We start from the raw sequence: 22,231 nt of genomic DNA on the forward strand, positions 1-22,231 counted from the left end.
CCCACCCCCCTCTTTTGAAAAGCACATTGCTGCCACTTGAACGCTGGGATAGCTGCCCATAATGCATCACTCCCAACAGCGCTGCAAATGTGGCCACACTGCAGCGCTGGTAGCTGTGAGTGTGGCCACACACCAGCACTTTCCCTACACAGCTGTACGACCAGTGCTGTAACTCCCAGCGCTGCAACTCTCAAGTGTAGCCAAGCCCTCAATCCCGTCGCCGAAGAATGAAGCAGCGGCGGCAATTCGGCGGCAGGTCCTTCCCTCTGACAGGGACTCAGGGACCTGCCACCGAAGAGCCTGGAACCGGCCCTTGCCTCAGGTGCAAAAATTCCTTGTTACGGCTCTGCCCTCTAGTGGCACTGACTGAGACCACTTAGAGATTAATGAGTCTGCTACAGCCTTAGCTAAGAGCTATGTGACTTTTAGCTCATGCAGTAGAGCAGTGGTCCCCAACGCGGTGCCCGTGGGCGCCATGGCGCCTGCCAGGGCATCTATGTGCGCCCGCCTACTGCCAAGGGAGCGCCCCACCACTGAGGAGTGCAGCTGCTGGACAAGCAGCCGCCAAAATGCCGCTGAGAAGTGGCAACAGCAAGAAGCATTGCCGCCAAAATGCCACTTCATTTCGGCGGCGACGCCTCTCGATGACACTGCTTCTCGGCATTTCGGCGGCGACGCTTCTTGGTGGCATTTCAGCAGCTGTTTGTCCAGCGGTGACACTCCTCGGCGGCTAGTCATCCGGCGCCTGCCACACTGAAAGGTTGGAGACCACTGCAGTAGGGGCTCATGCATTTAGCTCCAGAAATCCCAGGTTCGATCCTGCCCGCCAAAGACTGGGGTCTGTCGGTGTTATATATGCAGTCACTTATAATGAGATGCTCTAACCCCAGAATCTGTGTTGCTCCAAGGTGCCAGACAGAAAGCCCTAGAAGTCCATATTTTATCCACAGCACAGGCAGAAGCAGCTTACCCTCCCGCCCCAGCCCTGCAATGTATTTCAACCTGTTCTGGAGGGGTAAGAAGGTACTTCAGTCCTCAGGCCTATTTGATCCTTAGGCTCTCTATCAGACTGAAAACAAACATGCGAGTCAGGGGGCCACGGTTTTGGACACTTTCCCACTGAGAAGAGGGCTGAAATCACTGACTCGTTACACAGAACAGCTGGCACCTGTAACACGTTGTCACTAGCGAACAGGGCAAGCAATAAATGAGTGATGGAGAGGTGAAAGATTGCATTTCACAGTGGGGAAAATTTTCAAAAGCAGCTCAGTGATTTTGGATCCTAAATCCCATTGACTTTCAAAGGGATTTAGGTTCCTAACTCTCTATAGAAAATGTTGCTCACTATCAGCCCCACAGTATAATCCTTACCTGTTTACTGGAAGTACTATGTATTGCTTTGTTATTTGTATTGCAGTAACACCCAATGTCCCCAAATGAGAATGGTGACTCATTGTGCTAGGTGCTGTACATAAACATAGATTCTTTCCCCATCGAGACATTCATTCTCAATAGACAAAGGATGTGTTACTGCCTTTTGACAGATGGAGAATTGAAGCACAGAAAGATTAAGTGACTTGCTCAAAGTCACACCAGGAGTCTGATGCCTAAGCCACTGCCTTAACCACAAGCCCCTCCCCTTCCTAGATGGCTAAAACTCACCTCATAGACTCATAGACTTTAAGGTCAGAAGGGACCATTATGATCATCTAGTCTGACCTCCTGCACAATGCAGGCCACAGAATCTCACCCATCCACTTCTATAACAAACCCCTAACCTATGTCTGAGTTATTGAAGTCCTCAAATTGTGGTTTGAAGACCTCAAGCTGCAGAGAATCCTCCAGCAAGTGACCTGTGCCCCATGCTGCAGAGGAAGGCGTACTAAATGCAATAGCTTTTAAATATGGTGCAAAGGCTTGACCCACATCTCTCTCAATAGAACAGGTAGCAATGGCATGAATATTCTTCCCAATCCTCTGAGCCTCCCAGTCACCAGGAAGCTTACAGAGTATTTGAGTTTTCTACTTTTCCAGATTAATCCCAGGTTAACAGGAGAAAAAGAACAATGTTTCCCATTTAGAAACACCCAACAGGAATGAAAATCAGGACTTCAAACTGAGTAAGCGGCAAGATCGTAGTATTGATTTTTAATATTTGAAAACTCTTCCATTTTAACAAGTCTTGTGATCATACAATGAGCTGGGACCCTGGGTGGATCTTACGTAGAATACTACCCTTTTTTCCATGTCAGTCTGACCAGTGGGCTAATAGGAAGCTCCTAACGCATAATCACAATCAAGGGGGAAAAAACTGGACATAGGAAGAGGCATATGAGAAGAGTGTGTAGCAGGCAGCCTAAGTGAGTTAAGCACCCAACTCCTATGGAAATTCAATGGGACTTGTGTGCCTAGCTCCCTTAGCGCCCTTTGAAAATCCCAGCCTATGTCAGACTTTTAAATGTAAAGTTACGTCCTTAATTAATGTAAATGAGCATAACTCCATCGAGGAGGGTCCAGTCCATTGACTGTAATTTTCTATTGTTTGTTGCTAGCTGACCAGGGTTACAATGAAAGAAAACAACCCTGAATGTGTGATTGAAACATTAGTGAAGGTGGGAAGAAGTTCTTTATTTGGAGGGGCGATCTCTAGAATGCATACAGCATATTGAAAGACGACGGGTTGGGCGACATCTAAACGGAATGAGGACCAATAGTGTGGCTCAACCGAAGTTCAACAAATCCAAGGGAAAAACTTTAAACTAGAGGATGAATGGGACAGGCCTATCTGTAAGTTTAGACAGCAAGGAGGAACAAGAGGAGGGGAGGGATAGCTCAGTGGTTTGAGCATTGGCCTGCTAAACCCAGGGTTGTAAGTTCAGTCCTTGAGGGGGCCACTTAGGGATCTGGGGCAAAGATTGGTCCTGCTAGTGAAGGCAGGGGGCTGGACTCAATGATCTTTCAAGGTCCCTTCCAGTTCTAGGAGATTGGTATATCTCCAATTATTACCTAAGATATGGAAGAAAGAAGCAGCTATAACAACAGGAAAGGTGGAGTGAGAAAGGAGCTGGCATTATCAGATCAGGTTATCATTGCCTCAATGGCCAGGACTACATAGGACACTTTACTGGCAAGCTATCCCTGGATACTGTTTTTTCTGGTATATTTTATTCCAATTCCCCATCCGCACCCCAAGCAAAATAAACTACATGGTAAAAGCACTGCTTTCCTGGCCTAACTGCACCTCCAACTCAGGGCTTTTGCCAACACAGCCGCGTCAGTCAGGGATCACAACGCTTCACACTCCTGACCAACCTAGCTATTCCAGCAGAAGTCAATAGTGTCCAAATTTAGCAGTATTTAAATTACCCAGGTAGACTTTGAAGCCTCTCCCATTTCCCACCTCACTGAGGAAAAATGGGTGCTGTAGACTTCACACCTTAGTGAGGTGGGAGAGGTCACATCTCTTCTGTGCTATGGTTTAGCTGGTGACATTTTTATGTCAGCCCAGGTTAGAAAGGGAGCAGCCCCTAGGACAACATTGTATAGGTAGACCAGGACCAGATCCTCAGGCAGTGTAAATTTTTATCCAAGTTATATGGAACCACCAGGGGCGGCTCTAGGCACCAGCACGCCAAGCGCGTGCTTGGGGCGGCAAGCCACTGGAGGCGCTCTGCAAGGGCGCACTGCAAGGGCGGCAGGCAGGCTGCCTTTGGCGGCTTGCCTGCGGAGGGTCCACTGGTCCCGCGGCTTCGGGGCTCCCAGCAGACCCTCCGCAGGCAAGTCGCCGAAGGCAGCCTGCCTGCCGTGCTTGGGGCGGCAAAATGCCTAGAGCCATCCATGGGAACTACATATAACTAAGGCTAAGGACCTGGCCCCGTGTACTTGCAGCAGAAAAACTAATTCTTTTGTTTTTGTTTTTACAAAAATCTAGATTTTTGTGGACAACAGATAATGCAATGTTGGTAAGTAGAACTGGTTGAATTATTTCAAAAAAAGCCAGGAAATAGTGTTTGTCAAAAATATTTGGGGGGGGGAACTGTTTTGATTAAGTTTTTCATTTTCCAAAAGAATGTTGGGGGAATTTTTTTTATTATTTTTTTGGATTTTCAGAATTTTTGGTTTTGAAATGACCAGGTAAAACCTACTTTTCCCTCCTACTTTCTGATAGTTTTCAGACTTTTGTCAATTGGAAAACTAATAGTGTGTTAAAGTGTTAACACTTAAAAATGAAAATATTGTTTTAAACAAGAAAAAAAGTGTTTCCCCCTTACTGGAAAAAGTTAAGAAACAGTAAAAAAAAAAGTGTGGGAAAGTGAAAAACAAAAACACCCCACTCTCACATATTTTTGGAATTTCCCATTGGGAAAATTTCTAAAGGGGATTTTTTTTTCCTGCAAAAAATGTTGTAAGAAAAATCCCGGTTTTCCAGGCTTCTCTACTTGTAAGGGTAATATGTAAGTCTAAGGATTTTCCACTGTATAGTATTTAAAAAGAAGAAATTCATAACAGCTATAGAAGCAAGCATGGTTCAGGACACCACAGACCAGATCCTCTGCTCATGTAAACTGACATAGCTTTGTTGAAGTCAGTGCAGCAATGCTGACTTACCACCAGCTATGGACCTAACCCTACATGTTCCACCACAGGTGGTTAAATGGAGACAAACGTTTTCCAGAGAGTTTCAAAATGAGTACAGTTGGTTGGTCTATGAACTGATCTATTGGTTCTGACTGAATAGGACAGACAGAGAGTGCACGTAAGGAAGAAAAGGTTAATGTTACTGGCCATCTGACTGCTGAAATAAAATATATATAAATGAATAAAATATAATATAATTTAGTTCAGTCCATGTTATGGAGGATTAACATTAATTAAGTGATGCAGTGGTAACTCCAGCTGGAGTATCACAGTGCACAGGCTACAGCGGTTAAATTACAGACAAATGTTCTAGATAAATCACCTGCTAAAAGAAGGAAAATCTTTAACTTTCTCTCTCGCCTTCTTTCTTTTCAGATTTGAATGTTTTAAGAGCAATGCCAGGTTTCTGTAAGTCTTGTCAAAGAGAAATGCAGCTACAGCACACCACTACAGCAAGCTAAATATATATGATTTTATAAAATCCCAGTGAAAACTATCCTTTTCTGTAACTATTTTTTGCTGGTTACCAGTATACTTATGTAAACAGAAGCTATCTCCTTTCTAATCAGCCTCCTCGTTCTCTCAGATTCATTCAATCACAATCCAGTGACTGTGACTTTACAATACACCACTGTGAAAGTCATTTTGACATCAGAAGACCCTAGATTGAGGAGTAACGGAATGAATCAGGCAGCTGTAGGGAAGCGATTATTATAAAACAAAGAAACTTTGTTTTGTTTTGCCAGAATCTTGGTAATCACCACTGAGAAAGGCATTATGGAGAGATGGATATCAGCAGAAAGCCAGAAGGCATTTGGACATGCAATATATTCCATTTTCCAATGTTCTCAGGAGATGAAATTCATCCTTTAGTAAGGGTCTACGCTGTAGGTTTAAATGGGATTTAAATAATATACAGACCTTGTGCTGATCCTCTGCCTTGAGGGTGAATTTTACCCAGAGTGAGTAATATGGAATATGGGTGTAATGAGATTTCAAAAGTCATAAACTGGGGAAATAGATAACTCTGGGATAGGAAGATTTTAATTTCTAAGTCACCAGTTTGAATCCAGCCCAAGTTATTACTGGAGATGGGCATAGGAGCAGAGCTTAATTTGTACTGGGGCTTAGCCCTGGCACCTCTTTTCATGCCAAGGCACAGCCCTAGTGCCTCTTCCATCAGTTTTCAGAGTGATAGCCGTGTTAGTCTGTGTCAGCAAAAAGAATGAGGAGTACTTGTGGCACCTTCTGTTAGTGGCATTTAATAAGGCATGCAATTCTACACCTGCATGCAAGTCATAACCTCGTATATACAGTGAGTGCGAGGTCACACTGTGCGGACGACACCATTTTGTTCTATAAAATGCCATTCTTCATGCAGCATGACCTTGCATGTATGGTGGACCCCATTTTGTTATGCTTGAGCCCCGGCACTTTTTCCTTTTCAAATTAAGCACTGCATCGGCAACACTGGGCCAGATCCTCAGATAATTTAAATTGGCATAGCTCCACTGGCATCAGTTGAATCCTTCTTGGTTTCAAGCAATAGGGGATTTATGGTTTTGGAGCAGATTGGATAGTTGATCCTGCTATCACAGGACGGTGGCAACCTAGAGGTCCATGGTTTGTGCACAGATTCGTGACAATATGCCACAGAATTTAAATTCTTAGTTTTTTCCAAAAGTTATTCCAAACAAAATCAGTTGACTAGACATTGACCAAACACAGAGTGCACTGATCCCTGACACAGCACTAGAAAGTTTCATGCAAAGAGTACCACTGGGATTACTAGCACTCATTCTAGGGAAGAGATTGAGTTCAGATAGGGTCTGATATGTATTCCTTTTCTCCCTGGCTTTGTCGCTCCTTCCTTAAATAGTTTGGTGGTAATAAGCTGGGTCTGCTCCATCAAGTGGAAAGAGGTGTAGGGGGCAGAGTATCAATGACTAATTTATAAGAAACATATGGGATAAATGGAAGCAGATTCCTATTCCCCTCTGAAATACTAGACAGTCGCTTGAGGGTTAAAAAAGAAAAGATAATGGATCTGGGTTTGATTTAAAAACCTACTGCAAGCATTAAAAACCCAGATCCCGGTCTAATAATAAGAGGCTTTCAGAAACAGAGTATTTGTTTTGGTATAGCTTTACAAGTAACAGCTCACTGTATGAATAGGGAGCCCATGCACTTCTACCTCCTAAGCCTGTCAGGAAAGCTTCAATATTGAACTTACTTCTTGTACACACCTCTTGCCACCAGCTCCCTCATTCTTCTTCTTCATTATTTGTAGTGTGGGAGCACCCAGTGGCTTAAACCAGGATCAGAGCCCCACAGGGCTAGCTGCTGCACACACACACAAGTCCCTGCCCTGAAAGAATACAAGCTGGGAAGACACTTGTCAGCATGTCTTTAACAGTACTGTGTATGATCACATGTGCCACAGACCAGGACAACCGTTCGCACCCTCACTGACTTCTTCTGGTGTTTTTCTCTCTATTTTATTCTCCGTGGGGATAGGCTTGGTTGCTAGTAGGGCTTAATGAAGACAGAAAAACTCCATGCTGTATCACTGGCCAACATGTTCAAAACCAGAAATTAGCTCCTAATGGAAAAGAGGGGACTAAAGGCCAGGGCCGTCCCTACCCATACACAAAGTACGCAACTGCGTAGGGCACCAGGAAATTGGGGGCAAATTTCCTGGTGCCCTGCGCAGCTACATGCTGCTCCATCCCTTGCTCTACCTCTTCCCCATGGCCCCCACCCTGCTCTGCCCCCACCCTGCCCCTTCTCCACCCCAGCCCCGCCTCTTCCTGCCCCTGCTCTGTCCCAGCCCCGTCCCCACTCCCCTGAGGACTCTGCAGCAGGGCTGGGCCTGCACTCACCAGCAGTGGGAAGTGCAGAGACCCGGCCCCAGCTGTGCCACTGGTGAATGCTGGGGGGTGGTTCCCCCCAAACCAGACCCCCTCGAGCCCTGCCCCCCCCCAGAGCATAGGGCCCCAGAATAGCTAGGGACGGCCCTGCTAAAGGCAGACATGATAGCCGTCTCCAGATACATGAAAGCCTGCCATAAAAAATGGAGAAAAGTTCTCTCTTGCCACAGAGGGCAGGACAAGAGGCAGTGGGTTCATCCTACAGCATAGAAGATTTAGATTAAATCTCAGGAAAAACTTCCTAACTGTGAGAATAGCAGGGCAATGGAACAGACGCCTCCGGAGGTTGTGGAAGCTCTGTCACTGGAGGTTTTCAAAAGGAGGCTCCATAGCCATCTGTCTTGGATGGTTTAGACCAGGGGTGGGCAAACTTTTTGGCCCGAGTGCCCCATCTGGGTATGAAAATTGTATGGCAGGCCATGAATGCTCATGGTTCCCAGCCAATGGGAGCTGTGGGGGTGGCGCTCGGGACAGGGGCAGCATGCGGAGTCCCCCAGCTGCCACTACGCATAGGAGCCGGAGTGGGGACATGCCCCTGCTTCCAGGAGCCGTGCGGAGCAGGGCAAGCCCTGGACCCTGCTCCCCGTCAGGAGCTTGAGGGCCAGATTAAAACTCTGAAGGGCTGGATGTGGCCCCTGGGCCGTAGTTTGCTCACCCCTGGTTTAGATACAACAAATTCTACATCTTGACAGGGGGTTAGACTAGATGACCTTTGTGGTGCCTTCTAACCTGATGATTCTATGTACCTAGGTCAGTGGCTTGTTTATCAGATGCACTGGCTGCCCATCACCTTCTTTAACCTCAGAGGGAACTGTTGGGTGCTCAGTACTTTTGAAAATTGGGGCACTTATTTGGATTTATAAATATGGCTTTAGGAGCCTAGCTTTAGGTACCCACTTTTGAACATCTTGTCCAGCTATGTCTGCAATACCAGACATTTCAGAATCCCTGAGAGTAAAAAATCTCTCTCTAAAAGTATCCAACTTATCTGTTTGTAAATCAAAAGCCTGGGGATGCTATTTGCCATGAATATTATCGCCGCAGTAAGTTGCTCCAGGTAGAGACACTTAGGAACAGTACATCTAGATGTGAGTGGGCAGAAAACAGTGCTGCTCTGTACTTCAAGATGGAGGGAGAGAATGCTCAAATTGGCAGGCACTTGAAGATCCTAAGATTGGCTAAGGCTGTCTCCTACTAAAAGCTATTTTTAAAGCAGGACGAAGGACTCAAACCAAAAAAAACCCTATTTTAAAAATGTGCATTTTAGGGTATGCAGGTAACACTGCCTGTAGTTAAGGTTGCCCACAACTTCTCATTTGAAGGACCCTATTTTCTGTTGTTTATAACCTTGCCAAACTGAAACCATTTGGCTGAAGTTTTCCACACTGGATGTCTGCTTGTGGTTGAACTTTTGGGGGGAAAGTTTCAGCAAAAATAATTCAGCCATTTCCGAGAACAGGATAAGGGGAAAACATATGTTGTCTTGCCCATGCTAATGAATTGGTTGTAGGAATGTTATTTTTAGAAGCACTAATGTCTCCAGGCTTTGGAGCAGAGACTTGACATTTGGCAAGGGGATGGCCTTTGTGACAGGGAAGTGTCTTTTTTGGTTTCCATGAAAAACTACCCAAATTTGTCCAAGAAAAAATTGCAGTTCATACACACTCAGTAGCGATGTGTTAGAGTTTGGCTTCTAAATTCTCCAACAACTCTGTCTGTTCTAAGCATGCACCAGCCCCTCACAGTTCCTACATGCCACTGGACTGTGCATGCATGTAGCAGGGTGGACCCTGCTCCTGCCCAGAGGGGCTTGAAAAGCTGCCTGCCAGGGCTTGAGAGGGGTGGCTCTGGAAGCTGGGCTGAGTAAGGAAGTGGCCGCAGCCCCAAACTGAAGCCCTGGGGCTTATAAGAAGGCAGGGAAGCCAGAGCCCAAACAGTCTCTCTCTGCCTTCAGAGAGGGATGGGCCTGGCTGCTTATGAGCAGAGCTAAAGTACCTGGGTGAAGCAGGGCTGGGAACAGGCTAGGGAGCTGGGGAGCTCTGGCCTGGAAAACCCCAGGCTGCAGCCTAGCGGTAGGCCACAGGTACTGGGGGTTGCAAGGGGCGACCTAGGGGTAGGCCAAGGCAGCAGGTCCAAACCCCTTTGCCTGTGATGAGAAGGCGGATACTGCAGTCTGTCCCAGGAGCTGGGGCTAGAGCACGACTGGGCAGTAGCCATTCTGAGGCGAAGCGGGGAAAGCAGGGTGGGGGTTCCCCGGGGAGGGGGAAACCCAGTTAAAGGGGCGCCGGGATCCTGGGAGGGACACGGGGCCGAGAGGAAAACAGGCGGACCACTGGCCAGCAGAGGGCGCTCTGGGCTGAAAAAGAGCTAATTCCCCGGAAAAACCAGCGGGAGGCGCCGCGGCGGTGAGTAGCCCGTTTACAATGCACCATCCCAGAGGTGCTGGGGCTGAGACCAGGACTTTCCCTGCAATTGCTCTTTCAGGCTGCTCTGGGGCAGGGCACTAGAACTGAGAGCAGGGACATTGTCCCGTGCTCTCAATGCTCCCCCTGCTGGCATCCTATATATCTTTGGCAATAGGCCCAATGAAAGTTGTGCAGGAAACCTACATTCTGATCTTTACTAAGTTTGTAATGCTTAATGTTGTTTTGACATAGGCTTTTTTTTTTCTTTTTGGATGCAATGTAATGTTATATATACAGTTAAAAAAAAAGTCATCATTATTAAGATAAACTCCTTTTAAGGGTGCATTTAGACAGGCCAGTAATATGCTTCTGGGTTTGGATCTGCTAAAGCAAGTTTTAAATGCGAAAAATGAGCTGTAAAAAACAATATTAAATTAGACCTGAGAGAAACTAAGTGCTGCTCTGGCCCTGCACTGCCTCAGGGAGCTTTAGCCAAGCACATTGTAAGCAGGAAGCCAGAAACGTCAAAGAAAGTGTAAACAACCTGTGCAGATGCGGCTCTAATAACAACTCCCTCTCCCCCCTGCTCTGGGAGTGTTTTTTCCGACATCCCCCCCTCTGCCAAGTGTGAATGATTCAAACGAACCCCATTGCAAGAGTGAAATGGTCAAAAAGGAGGTTCTGAGGTACACAGACACAAGAGGCAGCAACTTCATATTAAATGACTAGCTCTTAATTACACAAAAGGAAAACAAAAAACAGTGCAGTTAAATGCAGCTTCACAGCCTGGCATCCAGCCACCCACCTTCAACCTCTCTGTCCCCTTCACTGATGAGAGAAGGAAAACAGTCTTTACTGGCCCAGGTCTGTCCCCTTCTATCAGGATCTTCATCAGTTTGAACAGGCCTGCACAACATGGTCCTGGGGGCCACATGCGGCCCGCGTGGGCTCACTGTGCGGCCTGCAGGGGGTGAGTAGGTGGGCTCACTGCGGCTCGGGGGGGGGGGGTGAGTAGGCAAGCAGTGGGTGAGGGAGGGGGGCTGAAGAGGTGGGTGGGCAGTGGTGGGGGGTGAGGAGGCGAGCCAAGGGGGTGGGGGGCTGAGGAGGCGAGCGAACGGGCAGTAGAGGCAAACGGGCGGGCAGTGGCGGGGGCTGAGTAGGCGAGCCGGGGGGGTGGGGGGCTGAGGAGGCGAGTGGGCGGGCAGTGGCGGGGCTGAGGCAAGCCGGGGGTGGGGGGGGCTGATGAGGCGAGCGAGGAGTCAGTGGCTGACCTGTTCTACTGATCTGGTCTGGCTCCCATCCCCTCTCCAAGGGTTGCAGCTGTCGGAGGTGCTGCCTTCCACGCCTTCCTCATTCACACCTCATTCATTCAACAGGGCAATTGATTACAAAGTTGGGGGAAAATCTTATTCTACTTCCAGCAAAAAGACATTTTTCTTTTACCTTAATTATACTACCTTAGGGGCCCGCTATAACATATTACCAAGGTTCAATAGCGCTGTTTCGGTGGGGCAGCGCTGGGGAAGGAGGGTTTGTTTCCACGGGAAGGGCGGTGCTCGGGGGGGGGAGTATTTTGGGGGGCTGGGTGGCGCTGGGGGGGGTATTGTGTTTTGGGGGGGCTTGGCGGCACTGGGAGGGGGTACGGCCCTCAGCTATTTTCTTTGGAGTAATATGGCCCTTGCTGCTTTACGAGTTGTGCAGGCCTGCTCTAAAATAATTGTGACCCTATAGGGTGAGAGTCAACAGTCTCCCTCAGTTCTCCATCTAGGGTGAACAGGTTTCCCCCTAGAGGACACGAGGCACCAGTCACTCTAATTTTGTCCAATGGGATAAGACGGGTTCCGAGATGATGAACACGGCTCTCTATAAATGATCTGAGACACCTACACTGACCCGTGATTGTGCCTCTGGAATGAACACAATTCCTCCAAAAGGCCGTGGAGTTGCCGATTAGCCCTGGCTTACTGCTTAACTTAGCAATGGTTTCTCTATGCAAGGATCCACTATGAATGATCCAGAGCTACATCAGTTGGATCATTTTGTAGGTTGCAATGGAGGAAGAGGAAGTTCCTTTCCCTCAGGAGACCTAGTTCTGTGGCTTTGTACTTGGACTACTGAGGCCACACCCCAATCAGCAGAGGAGCTGTTGAGCAACTCCATAACTGGGCTGGAATAAGGGATAAACTGCACCAGTGCAAATAATGCTGCCTTCGTGTAAGCAGAGTTTGCAGCGATGGTTGAACTCCCGGTGCTAATAAGTGTCACCATGAAAATATTGGCCAGTCAAGAGGCGGCGGGGAGCGGAAGGTCAAAAATTATCCGAGGGGGTTGGGAGCAGCCATTTGTAAGGACGTGGTCAGTGAGAGCTTGGCACCAAGTTACTAATGAGGAGCAGAGCCCTAAGCACAGAAAATGGCACCCATGGATTGTACAGCTTCTCTCCATTAGGCCTTTCATAAGGGAACCTCTTTCTCAGACCTGACTCGTGTGTGCCAGACTCAAATGCAGACTTCAGCGCAACCATTTAAAAGTAGCAGCAGAAATTCATAGAGACAACCATTGTTCTTACCCTCTGAGTTGGGAGATGGCCTGGGGCAGGTGATGGCAAAAGCGTAACTACCAGGTAGCTATGCAGCCCATAGAGCTCTAAGATGCAGCCTCTGTAGGCCCTCTTGGTGCAGCCCTTGGCAGGTCCCAATAGATGCAAGAAACCTGCAAGAAGCCTCTGTGCAGGTATAATCTTGGCCCTAGCATCCCTGGTCCAGGAGACTAGCACCAACAGCATTGCAGAGAAACTCCCGTGAGAGGCAGACTGGGGTGAGCATATGCCCCACCCTGAGAAAAGGACGTGGATAGTGCTGCTGTACATGCTTCCCCATTGCCCCCAAAGGTATCACGCCTGCCTCAGACACAAGGGACCAGACCCTGAGCTGGTATAAGTCAGCATAGCTTCACTGAATGCAGTTGGGAGATGGCCTGGGGCAGGTGATAGCATAGCTATCACTGAATGCTAATTTACAACAGGTGAGGCTTGGGCTCAACCCCTCAAGGAGCTGGTGTGCAGTTCCTTGTGCTCTCATTGCGTCACATGGCCAGTGCACAGTCTAGCCCAGAGACGAAAGTGGATGCAATCTATGCCAGTTTATACAAATTTACATGCAGCCCTCAGGCTCCTGGCATGTTTTCAATGAGCTGGACCCAGTTAAGGTGCCCTTGGTACAACGTTAAGGAATTCTTTGAAATCTAATCCCAGGGAAGCTAGAAGCATATGGGTTTCCGATTTAATTTGATAAAAGCTTTTCTTTAAATTCCCTGGTTAATTCCTGTTAATAGTAAATCAAATAAACTTGATGTGGCATAGAATAGGATACCAAATAAACCCCTGAGGCTGTGTCTTAATATAGCTTACTATGGTTTTTAGCAGCTTGCTGATGGAGCTAACAGACCACATGCATTCTTCCTGCCGTAGCAATAGGCAATGGTTTCCCTTAAAAAATTCATGCAGAATGGTCTGGGATATGAACAGATCATAAAAATATATTACCTACTGCATCTGGAATGAAGAAGTTGTAGCCAAGAAGACTGTAGTGAAGCACAGAAGGTATAATTCCCTTCAAACCAGCATAGCTCCAGTCCGACTGGAGCGGGGTCATTTGAATGAAGAGTGGCAGATGGCTAGATCTAGGAGCAACAAGGGCAGATGAACAGCAAACCAGAAAAACACATGTAATGTTTAGTAAGCCAGGCTACTTCAACTCTTTCAGAAAGCATTATCTGCCTCGCCCTGTGCTGTGACATCTGTCATCTGAGTATGTGCGTACGCTGGAGCTAGAACAGATAGTCTGAACGCCTAGGTAGAACTTGGGGTAGTTAGCCCGTCCTGCCATCTGTGCAACCGCAGATACACTGCTGGTTGTGTGTCTACCCAAGTTGGAAATTACACCTCCAGTGCTAGTGTAGACATACTCTGAATGCTCATCCCTGCTAGAACAAGACACCTTTTGCCATTTGCTTACATTTTTCAATACCTAGATGACTTCAGAGTATTTTAGCAAGAGTTTATTTGTATGGTGATGTTGGAACAATTAATCTGTCTGGCTTTAGCAAAACATCATCCCCACTTTTGTCCTGAAATGGCTAGGTTTATTTCTAACTCTGCACTTTCATTGTGCTGTCCTTGCAAAACTCTTAGTTTAATTTTATGTAAAGCTGGGTAACTTCATGTTCCAGTTAGCAATTCTGTTATTTTTCAGGTTATAATAGACATAGGTCTCACTGCAGGAATTTCATATTCATCTACATTATTGTCAGGTGGTATTAACATGTTTACTGCCCTGCTATTGGTATCACCTGGAGCAATTCCTTATTCAATTTTTATTTCAAGTATGGAATAATTCTCTCCAACTTCAGCATCACAAATTGGGATCTAGGTTGTGCTGAAGATTAAATCTAAACACATTTTCAAGCAGTCTTCAACCAGTTTATTAATGGCTCTTTTTGGGTGTGGGTGTGTGTACGTTCATAATGTAAGACAAACACAAACACCTTCTTTTCAATCTAGAAGTAGTTTCTTTCTGTCACGTTTAGGTATCATGAGTCAAATGCAACAGGCTACTCTTCGAGTGCCCAAATGTCCCATACAGATAAAAATCAACAAATGGTCTAATAGAAGTTAAATTCATGGTTAGGTGCCTCTCTCTTGCTGTCTGTCAAAATCACCTAAGTCTTTCATTGTGTTCTTTAAGGTCTCTAGCCCAAATCAGAATTTCATCTATTATAACTTTCATCCCTTGGAACTCCTCACAAGTCTTTACATTTTTTGATATGCTCTGGAACACAAGTAACAACTAAAGGCACACCCTTAAAACACCCAGTGTCTGAAAAGTCACTAACTTAGAACTTGACACAATGCAGGCTCTTCATCTAACACTGAGAATATTTTTGGTACAAAGTGTCTGGCCCCCAATTCTTCAAGTTTTAGTCATATACAGTTCATGTTTTACGACTTTATTTAAAGCACATGGATTGATACATATTCTTAATTCATTTGGCTTTCAGTTTACATGTCTAGAGTTAAATCAGTCTGTAAGTTGATCTAAATTTTCAGTAATTACTGTTTTTTCCAGACAGTTAAAATTGCACTTGTCAGTATCTATTAGCACAATTTTTTTCCCTTAGTAATTGGACCACTAGAGTAAATTGACTTGTTTCTCTAACTGGAATTTTTCTTGCAGACACCCTGAGTCTGAGGTCATTTGAGAAGTCTCTCCAGATACAGCCTATGCTCTCTGTATCTGATTTTATGGTGTTTACAGCAAACATTTTTAACTAACTTCATGGCTAGATAGGTTTTTAGTCTTCAGACAGATGATACCATCTGCGTTTAACTGTTTGAAAAGATATTATATTATACTGGTTTCTAAAACAAATTGTAATAGTTATTTGCCTTTATACACCTCTACCTCGATATAACGCTGTCCTTGGGAGCCAAAAAATCTTACCGCGTTATAGGTGAAACCGTGTTATATTGAACTTGCTTTGATCCACCAGAGTGCGCAGCCCCCCGCCCCGGAGCACTGCTTTACCGCGTTATGTCCAAATTCATGTTATATCAGGTCACGTTATATCAGGGTAGAGGTGTACCAGTATTTTCTGACCTGAATATGAAACAAGCTTTACTTTAATTTTCTGTATCCTTTCCTTACCTACAGTACTAGATATTTAATGGAATAACAGTACATTGTACTCCAGTGTCTAGGTTAAGAGGCTACAGTTCTGTCATTAATGCTTAGCTGTATTTGTTAGTCTGAAGCAGTAAATTCTGCAGATACTACCAACAAAGAGATCTGAATTATAGAATGGTTCGGCAAAGAAGGAGACACTCGAGTTTAACTATTTGACATATCTTTGAAAAATTATTTTTTCATTGCTTTCATACCATATTTGACCAAATGCTGGGGGATTCCTTGGCTAATGTTCTTGACCACATCAAATGGAGAGAGATTTTTATTTTGATTTCCTTCATTTCTGGTATTGTCTCTTTACCACGACAACACTGGACTACTTGCTTATCTGTGCCAGATCACCAAAAGCCCAAATCTACATTTCACTCATTTCATTGGCCCAACAAGATGTCTAAAACGTGGGTAAAATCATCTTTTCCACAGCAGTTTGCCTCATCTGGTCATTTTGTATTCCATACACAAGCCTCTTGGTTATTAAGAGTCACATTATTCCCCAAATTCAAGTTTGAGCTTTAATCATTGAGTTAGTCACCTATAAATTAACCGGTTCATATTGTCCTTGACTATGAATGTTTAAAAACTGAATGTCTCTCAAGTGTAATATTTTTCTAGGTTTAAGTAATTCTAAAATCATAGAAATGTAAGGCTGGAAGGGACTTCATGAGGTCATCTAGTCCTTCCCTCCGTTCTGAGGCAACATTAAGTAGACCTAGTCCATCCCTGACAATGTTTGTCTAGTCCATTCTTTAAAACATCCAATGACAATGATTCCACAAATGACTTGGGTAACCTGTTCCAATGCTTAGCTATCCTTACATTTAGAAAGGTTTTCCTAATATCTGTATACATCATCTATGCCAAATCCTCTCTATGTCTTCTGGTCCCTCCTTCCATGTAAAAGCATCAGACGCTTGCAATACTGCTGATCCTGACATGCCAGCCGTGATGTTTCTCTGCATTTTCGTTGCTTTCTCTGAGATCCCCATCAGTATGAGAAAAATATCAAACTGTTTAAACACTGATGCCATTTCCTTGTGAGGATTCCTTGCAATTCCAATGGGGTTGGAGGAAGTCAGTCCTCCGATTTCGCTTTCATGCATCTCCAGACACCACATAGTATTCAGCAAGCACACAGGAGTCAGATTGGCTAGAGAGAAGGTACAGCACTTTTATAAACTGCATGAGCACTTGCATCAGATTCAGACTGCTCCCAGCTCCTAGAAACATTTGGGCATTTCCAGAACAGTCATTAGCACAGTCACTCCTGCAATAGTGCCATCACACCTGTCCTTACAATACTCAGCAAAGCCTTCCTCATGGCTTCCTTATCGCTCTGTGCACCATTACTCAAGGTCTGACCCATTGCCCACTGAAGCCATTGGGAGTCCTTCCATTAGAGTGGGCCCTCAATGCACACTCAGGGGTCACAAGGCTTCTGATAGCATAGTCCCTCTAGTATAGGTCCATAAGATAGTTTGGGTGTTGCTTTTCTGGATGTGCAGTCACGGACAGATCCTGCAGACTTTACTCAAGCAAAACTCTCTGTGAAGTTAACAGGAATTATGTGCAAGTGAGGATTAGGGAAAAACTTCAGGATTTGTGCCTAAATGCTCTTATGGCTCTGAAGTGGTGACCTTTGCTTTTAGTAGAACACCATGAACTAGGGGTTCTTAACCTTTATCACACTGTGATCCAGGCCCAACTGGGTAATTTAGATTCCAAGACCTTCAAGGCAGTGATATTGTCTTTTAAGAATCTAAAGATATGCCATGAATATAAATGGCACCATAAACACTAAGCAATAGTAATACTAATAACTGACTGATTGGGAGCACCTGTGAACCAAAAATACTTTCTGGTGATGCTTTCTAAGAAGTGACATGGGATTTGATGCAATGGTTTATGGAGCAGTTCTGATATCTGAGAGCTACTAAATACAAGTGGCTGAGCAAATCTGCATCAGCAGAGGACCTGCTTGTAGGAACAGCTTGCCACCTTCCTGCTTTCACTAGCTAGGGGCTACCTTACACTCTTCTGAATAGTCACAGACAGAACCTTCTTTCTGAATCACTGTCAATCCCACAGCTGATTTAGAAATCTCTCTTTAACTAGACATTCAAAAGGAGAGTTACAGCCTTTTTTTAAAAAATGAACCATTTAAAATGATCTTTGTTTCCAATTTCCCGTAAAATCCTCATAAGAAGCTTGAAAATATTTCCCGAACAATTTGTATCCCTTCGCCATCTGGTAAATACGAGACATCCCAATAATAAACAACAACAAAGCTTTCCAATGCCATAGTGCCTTTAATTAGAGTATCTCAAAGTGTGTTACAAACATTAATTGACTAATTAGGCCTGCTGTGAGATATGTAAAGGCTATTTAGAGATCACTGCCGGGCTTAATTCATAATGAAAGAGGTGCCAGGGATCAATCAATGATTTACTTTAATAACTTATGTGGCAAGCCCAGAGGTGCTGGGGCTATGAAGTGCCAAGCCTAGAGATGCCGGGTCTCAGCCCTGGCACAAATTAAGCACTGATCTCTGTCCCTGCCACTGAAATACACTCACTCCTAGTGTGGAATATGGCAGCTGTAGTAGTGTACAGCAACATTATAGGAGAGAAAGTGAAGAAGACTGTATCCATTTGAAACTACAGGTGATCATTAGGTGGCAAAATAATTGCTCAGACTGGACTTTGGCTAAAACACTGGAGTTAATGTCCCTGCTTTGCAAAAGATGCTGTGGGGAGCTTGAATTACCATAAGTGGCAAAGTGTGGATTTGTGTGTCATCCTGTAAACATGACACACAAAAACAAAACAAACAAACAAACATTCATTGGAAGGGGGGAAAAAAGCCTCCTCACATACTCACCCTGCAGGACAAGCCCTCCAGTTGGGTCATTTCAAGAGACTTGCAAGAGTATCAGAACAGACTTGCAAATTGTCTCAGAACAGTCTATCATTCTTTATGGCCATGTAAAATTAATACCATTTATCACAAAGGGCTTGGCTACACTTACAAGTTGCAGCGCTGGTGGAGGCTTTCCAGCGCTGCAACAACACCCCGTCCACACTTGCAGGGCACAACCAGCGCTGCAACTCCCTGGTTGCAGCGCTGGCTGAAAACCCATCCCGGCAGGGGTATAAGGAGTGCAGCGCTGGTGATCCAGCGCTGCCCAGCAGGTGTGGACACTCACCAGCGCTTTACCTGTCCTCCAGGGAATAAGGAGGTATCCCAGAATTCCTGTTCAGCCACTCTGCACATCAGTTTGCACTCTACTGCTCTTGGCTCAGGTGACCCGCCCTGTAAATGCCCCGGGAAATTTAAAAATCTCCTTCCTGTTTGCTGCAGCCAGGTGTGGAGTGCAATCAGTTTTAATCAGTTACAGGTGACCATGCCTCCACGCGGCAAACGAGCCCCAGCATGGAGCACTGGTGAATTGCAGGACCTCATCAGTGTTTGGGGTGAGGCATCTGTTCAGGCACAGCTGCGCTCCGGCCGTAGGAATTACGATATCTTTGAGCAGATATCAAGGGCCATGCTGGATCGGGGCCATGATCGGGACGCAGTACAATGCAGGGTGAAAATTAAAGAGCTGCGGAGTGCCTATTACAAAGCCCGAGAGGGGAATCGACGATCCGGAGCTGCTCCCACGACCTGCCGTTTTTACAGGGAGATGGATGAGATACTTGGGGGTGACCCCACTGCCAATCCCAGGATAACGATGGACACTTCTGAGCAGGCTGGGGGACAGGAGGAGGAGGCGGAGGAGGCGGCGGAGGCGGAGGCGTGGGGGGGGGAGGAAACCGCGAGTGAAGCTCCTGGCATGGGGGAAGAAACCGCAGATTCCCTGGAGGCATGCAGCCAGGAGCTCTTCTCAAGCCAGGAGGAAAGCACCCAATCGCAGCAGCCAGCAGTTGCAGAAGGACAAGCAGAGGAGCGTGTTACCGGTAAGCGGCTTTTATTTTCTGGGTGAAATGTTTCTGGAGAGGAGGGGGGGTTATGGATGCATGCATGCCAGCCTCTAGATGTGGAATAGCCCGTTGATGTGGTCTATCACGTCGCGGTAATCTGCCTCAGTTATCTCAGCAAAAGCTTCATCCAGAGCGTGGGCAATATGCCTGCGCAGGTTTATAGGCAGAGCCACTGTGTCCCTTGTCCCAGTGACGGTGACGCGTCCGCGCCACTCTTCTGCCAGTGGTGGGGGGACCATTTCTGAACACAGGCAAGCCGCATAGGGTCCCGGGCGGAATCCACATTGCTCTAAAAGAGCCCCCCGCTGTTCCCTAGTGACTCGCAGTAGGGAAACATCTTCCAGGATTAAGTCCTGTGAAAAATGTTGGGAGACTCTTTAGTGAAGAGATAGGGAGATAAGATCACCCCTGCATCTGCATTTCACTCAACCCCTCTAGCACTCCAGATTACCCGAAGCAACCAGCTCCCCTCTTACACCCAAGCCCCACTTCTCCCCATATAAGCACTGCTCACTCACCATGTCGTGGCTTCTGTAGTGTTATGCGTGTGGGTAAAAGAATGCTTAAATAAGAACTCACTCCCTCAGTGTAACAATTCATGTCTGGAGATAGTGGATACAATGCTGCCCGTGTTAAATGTTGTCATTTCTGTTTCTACAGTGACCTTGACTACTGGACTGCCCAGATGTTCAACATCACAGAGGCTTCAAAATTTGAGAAAAAATCCCCGAAAGAGCAAAGAAGACATGCTGAAAACTGTTCTTAATCAGTCTGCTCGAGAGAGTAAGGACTTGAAGGATTGGGCGAGAGAAAGAAAGCAGGACACGCAAGAGAAATGCAGTGGCCAAGAGGAAAACCACGGAGCGGCTGCTAAGCATCCTGGAGCGCCAAGCGGAGTCTATAGAGTCACTCGTTGCCATGCAAGCAGAGCACTACCGTGCTACTCCCCCACCCGCCCCGTCCTTTGTGCCTTGTGCCCCAATGTCAGCTCAAACCACCTTTCCCCAGCATCCAGGTTCTTACCACCACCAGCTGCCTCCAACACCTGTATGTTCCCCAACCAGCCCTGATACCTACCACCACCCTTACCCTCTGCATTCAACCCCCATCACCATGCAGTATATGAACCCTGAAGTGCAGGATTCATTAAACAGCAATCCAGACAGGGCATATGCAAACTTGTGACTGTACAGTTCACCAACCCACACCCCTGCCCTCTTGTGTTCATGAAATGTTGTGTGTCTGTCTGTCTGTCAAGGAAGTTTTTTTCTTTTCAATAAAACAATTCTTGGCTTTGAAAACAGTCTTTATTATAGCAGATAGTGAAAGATACCTTAGCCCAGTAAAGAAAGAGGCACTACAAATCATATTATTATTATGGATAATAGAATAACAGTGTAAGCAGTGCAATTCACTCCCATGCAAGGCAGCAAACATTATTGTTGGCTTTCAGCCTCAAATTCTTCCCTCAAGGCATCCCTAATCCTTGTAGCCCTGTGCTGGGCCTCTCTATTAGCCCTGCTCTCTGGCTGTGCATATTCAGCCTCCAGGACTTGAACCTCGGTGGTCCATGCCTCACTGAATGTTTCACCCTTCCCTTCACAAATATTATGGAGGGTACAGCAAGCGCATATAACCGCGGGGATGCTGCTTTCCCCCAAGTCTAGCTTCCCATACAAGCAACGCCAGCGGGCTTTTAAACGCCCAAAAGCACACTCCACAGTCATTCTGCACCGGCTCAGCCTGTAGTTGAACCGGTCCTTGCTCCTGTCAAGCTTCCCTGTATAGGGTTTCATGAGCCAAGGCAGTAACGGGTACGCGGGGTCTCCAAGGATCACAGTGGGCATTTCGACATCCCCTACTGTGATCTTCCTGTCTGGGAAAAAAGTCCCTGCCTGCATCTTCCTGAACAGGCCACTGTTCCGAAAGATGCGTGCATCATGCACCTTTCCAGGCCAGCCTGTGTAAATGTCAATGAAACGCCCGCGGTGATCCACAAGCGCCTGGAGAACCATAGAGAAATACCCCTTCCGATTAACGTACTCTGATGCCAGGTGGGGGGGGGCCAGAATAGGAATATGCGTCCCATCTATCGCCCCTCCACAGTTAGGGAAACCCATGTGTGCAAAGCCATCCACAATGTCCTGCACGCTCCCCAGAGTCACGGTCTTTCTTAGCAGGATGCGATTAATTGCCTTGCAAACTTGCATCAAAACGATTCCCACGGTCGACTTTCCCACACCAAACTGGTTCCCGACCGACCGGTAGCTGTCTGGAGTTGCCAGCTTCCAGATTGCAATAGCCACTCGCTTTTCCACCGTCAGGGCAGCTCTCAATCTTGTGTCCTTGCGCCGCAGAGTGGGGGCGAGCTCAGCACACAGTCCCATGAAAGTGGCTTTTCTCATACGAAAGTTCTGCAGCCACTGCTCATCATCCCAGACTTCCATGACGATGTGATCCCACCACTCAGTGCTTGTTTCCCGAGCCCAAAAGCGGCGTTCAACGGTGCTGAGCATTTCCGTAAATGCCGCAAG

General features: G+C 46.4%; 1 protein-coding gene and 1 long non-coding RNA gene across 3 annotated transcripts in view; one reads left to right on the forward strand and one right to left on the reverse strand.

The window, feature by feature from the left end:
- Nucleotides 1–22,231, forward strand: part of LOC123370498 — a 71,884-nt gene that overhangs the window by 40,153 nt on the left and 9,500 nt on the right. The window lies entirely within an intron of this gene.
- The window catches only part of LOC123370497 (SITS-binding protein-like), an 84,112-nt gene that overhangs the window by 22,349 nt on the left and 39,532 nt on the right, over nucleotides 1–22,231 (reverse strand). For both annotated transcript variants that reach the window (XM_045017119.1, XM_045017120.1), the window contains one exon: nucleotides 13,518–13,654. In XM_045017119.1, coding sequence (XP_044873054.1) covers nucleotides 13,518–13,654 — 137 coding nt within the window. The remainder of the gene's footprint in view (nucleotides 1–13,517; nucleotides 13,655–22,231) is intronic.

Source organism: Mauremys mutica, chromosome 4, assembly GCF_020497125.1.
Source record: "Mauremys mutica isolate MM-2020 ecotype Southern chromosome 4, ASM2049712v1, whole genome shotgun sequence".
Lineage (NCBI taxonomy): Eukaryota > Metazoa > Chordata > Testudines > Geoemydidae > Mauremys > Mauremys mutica.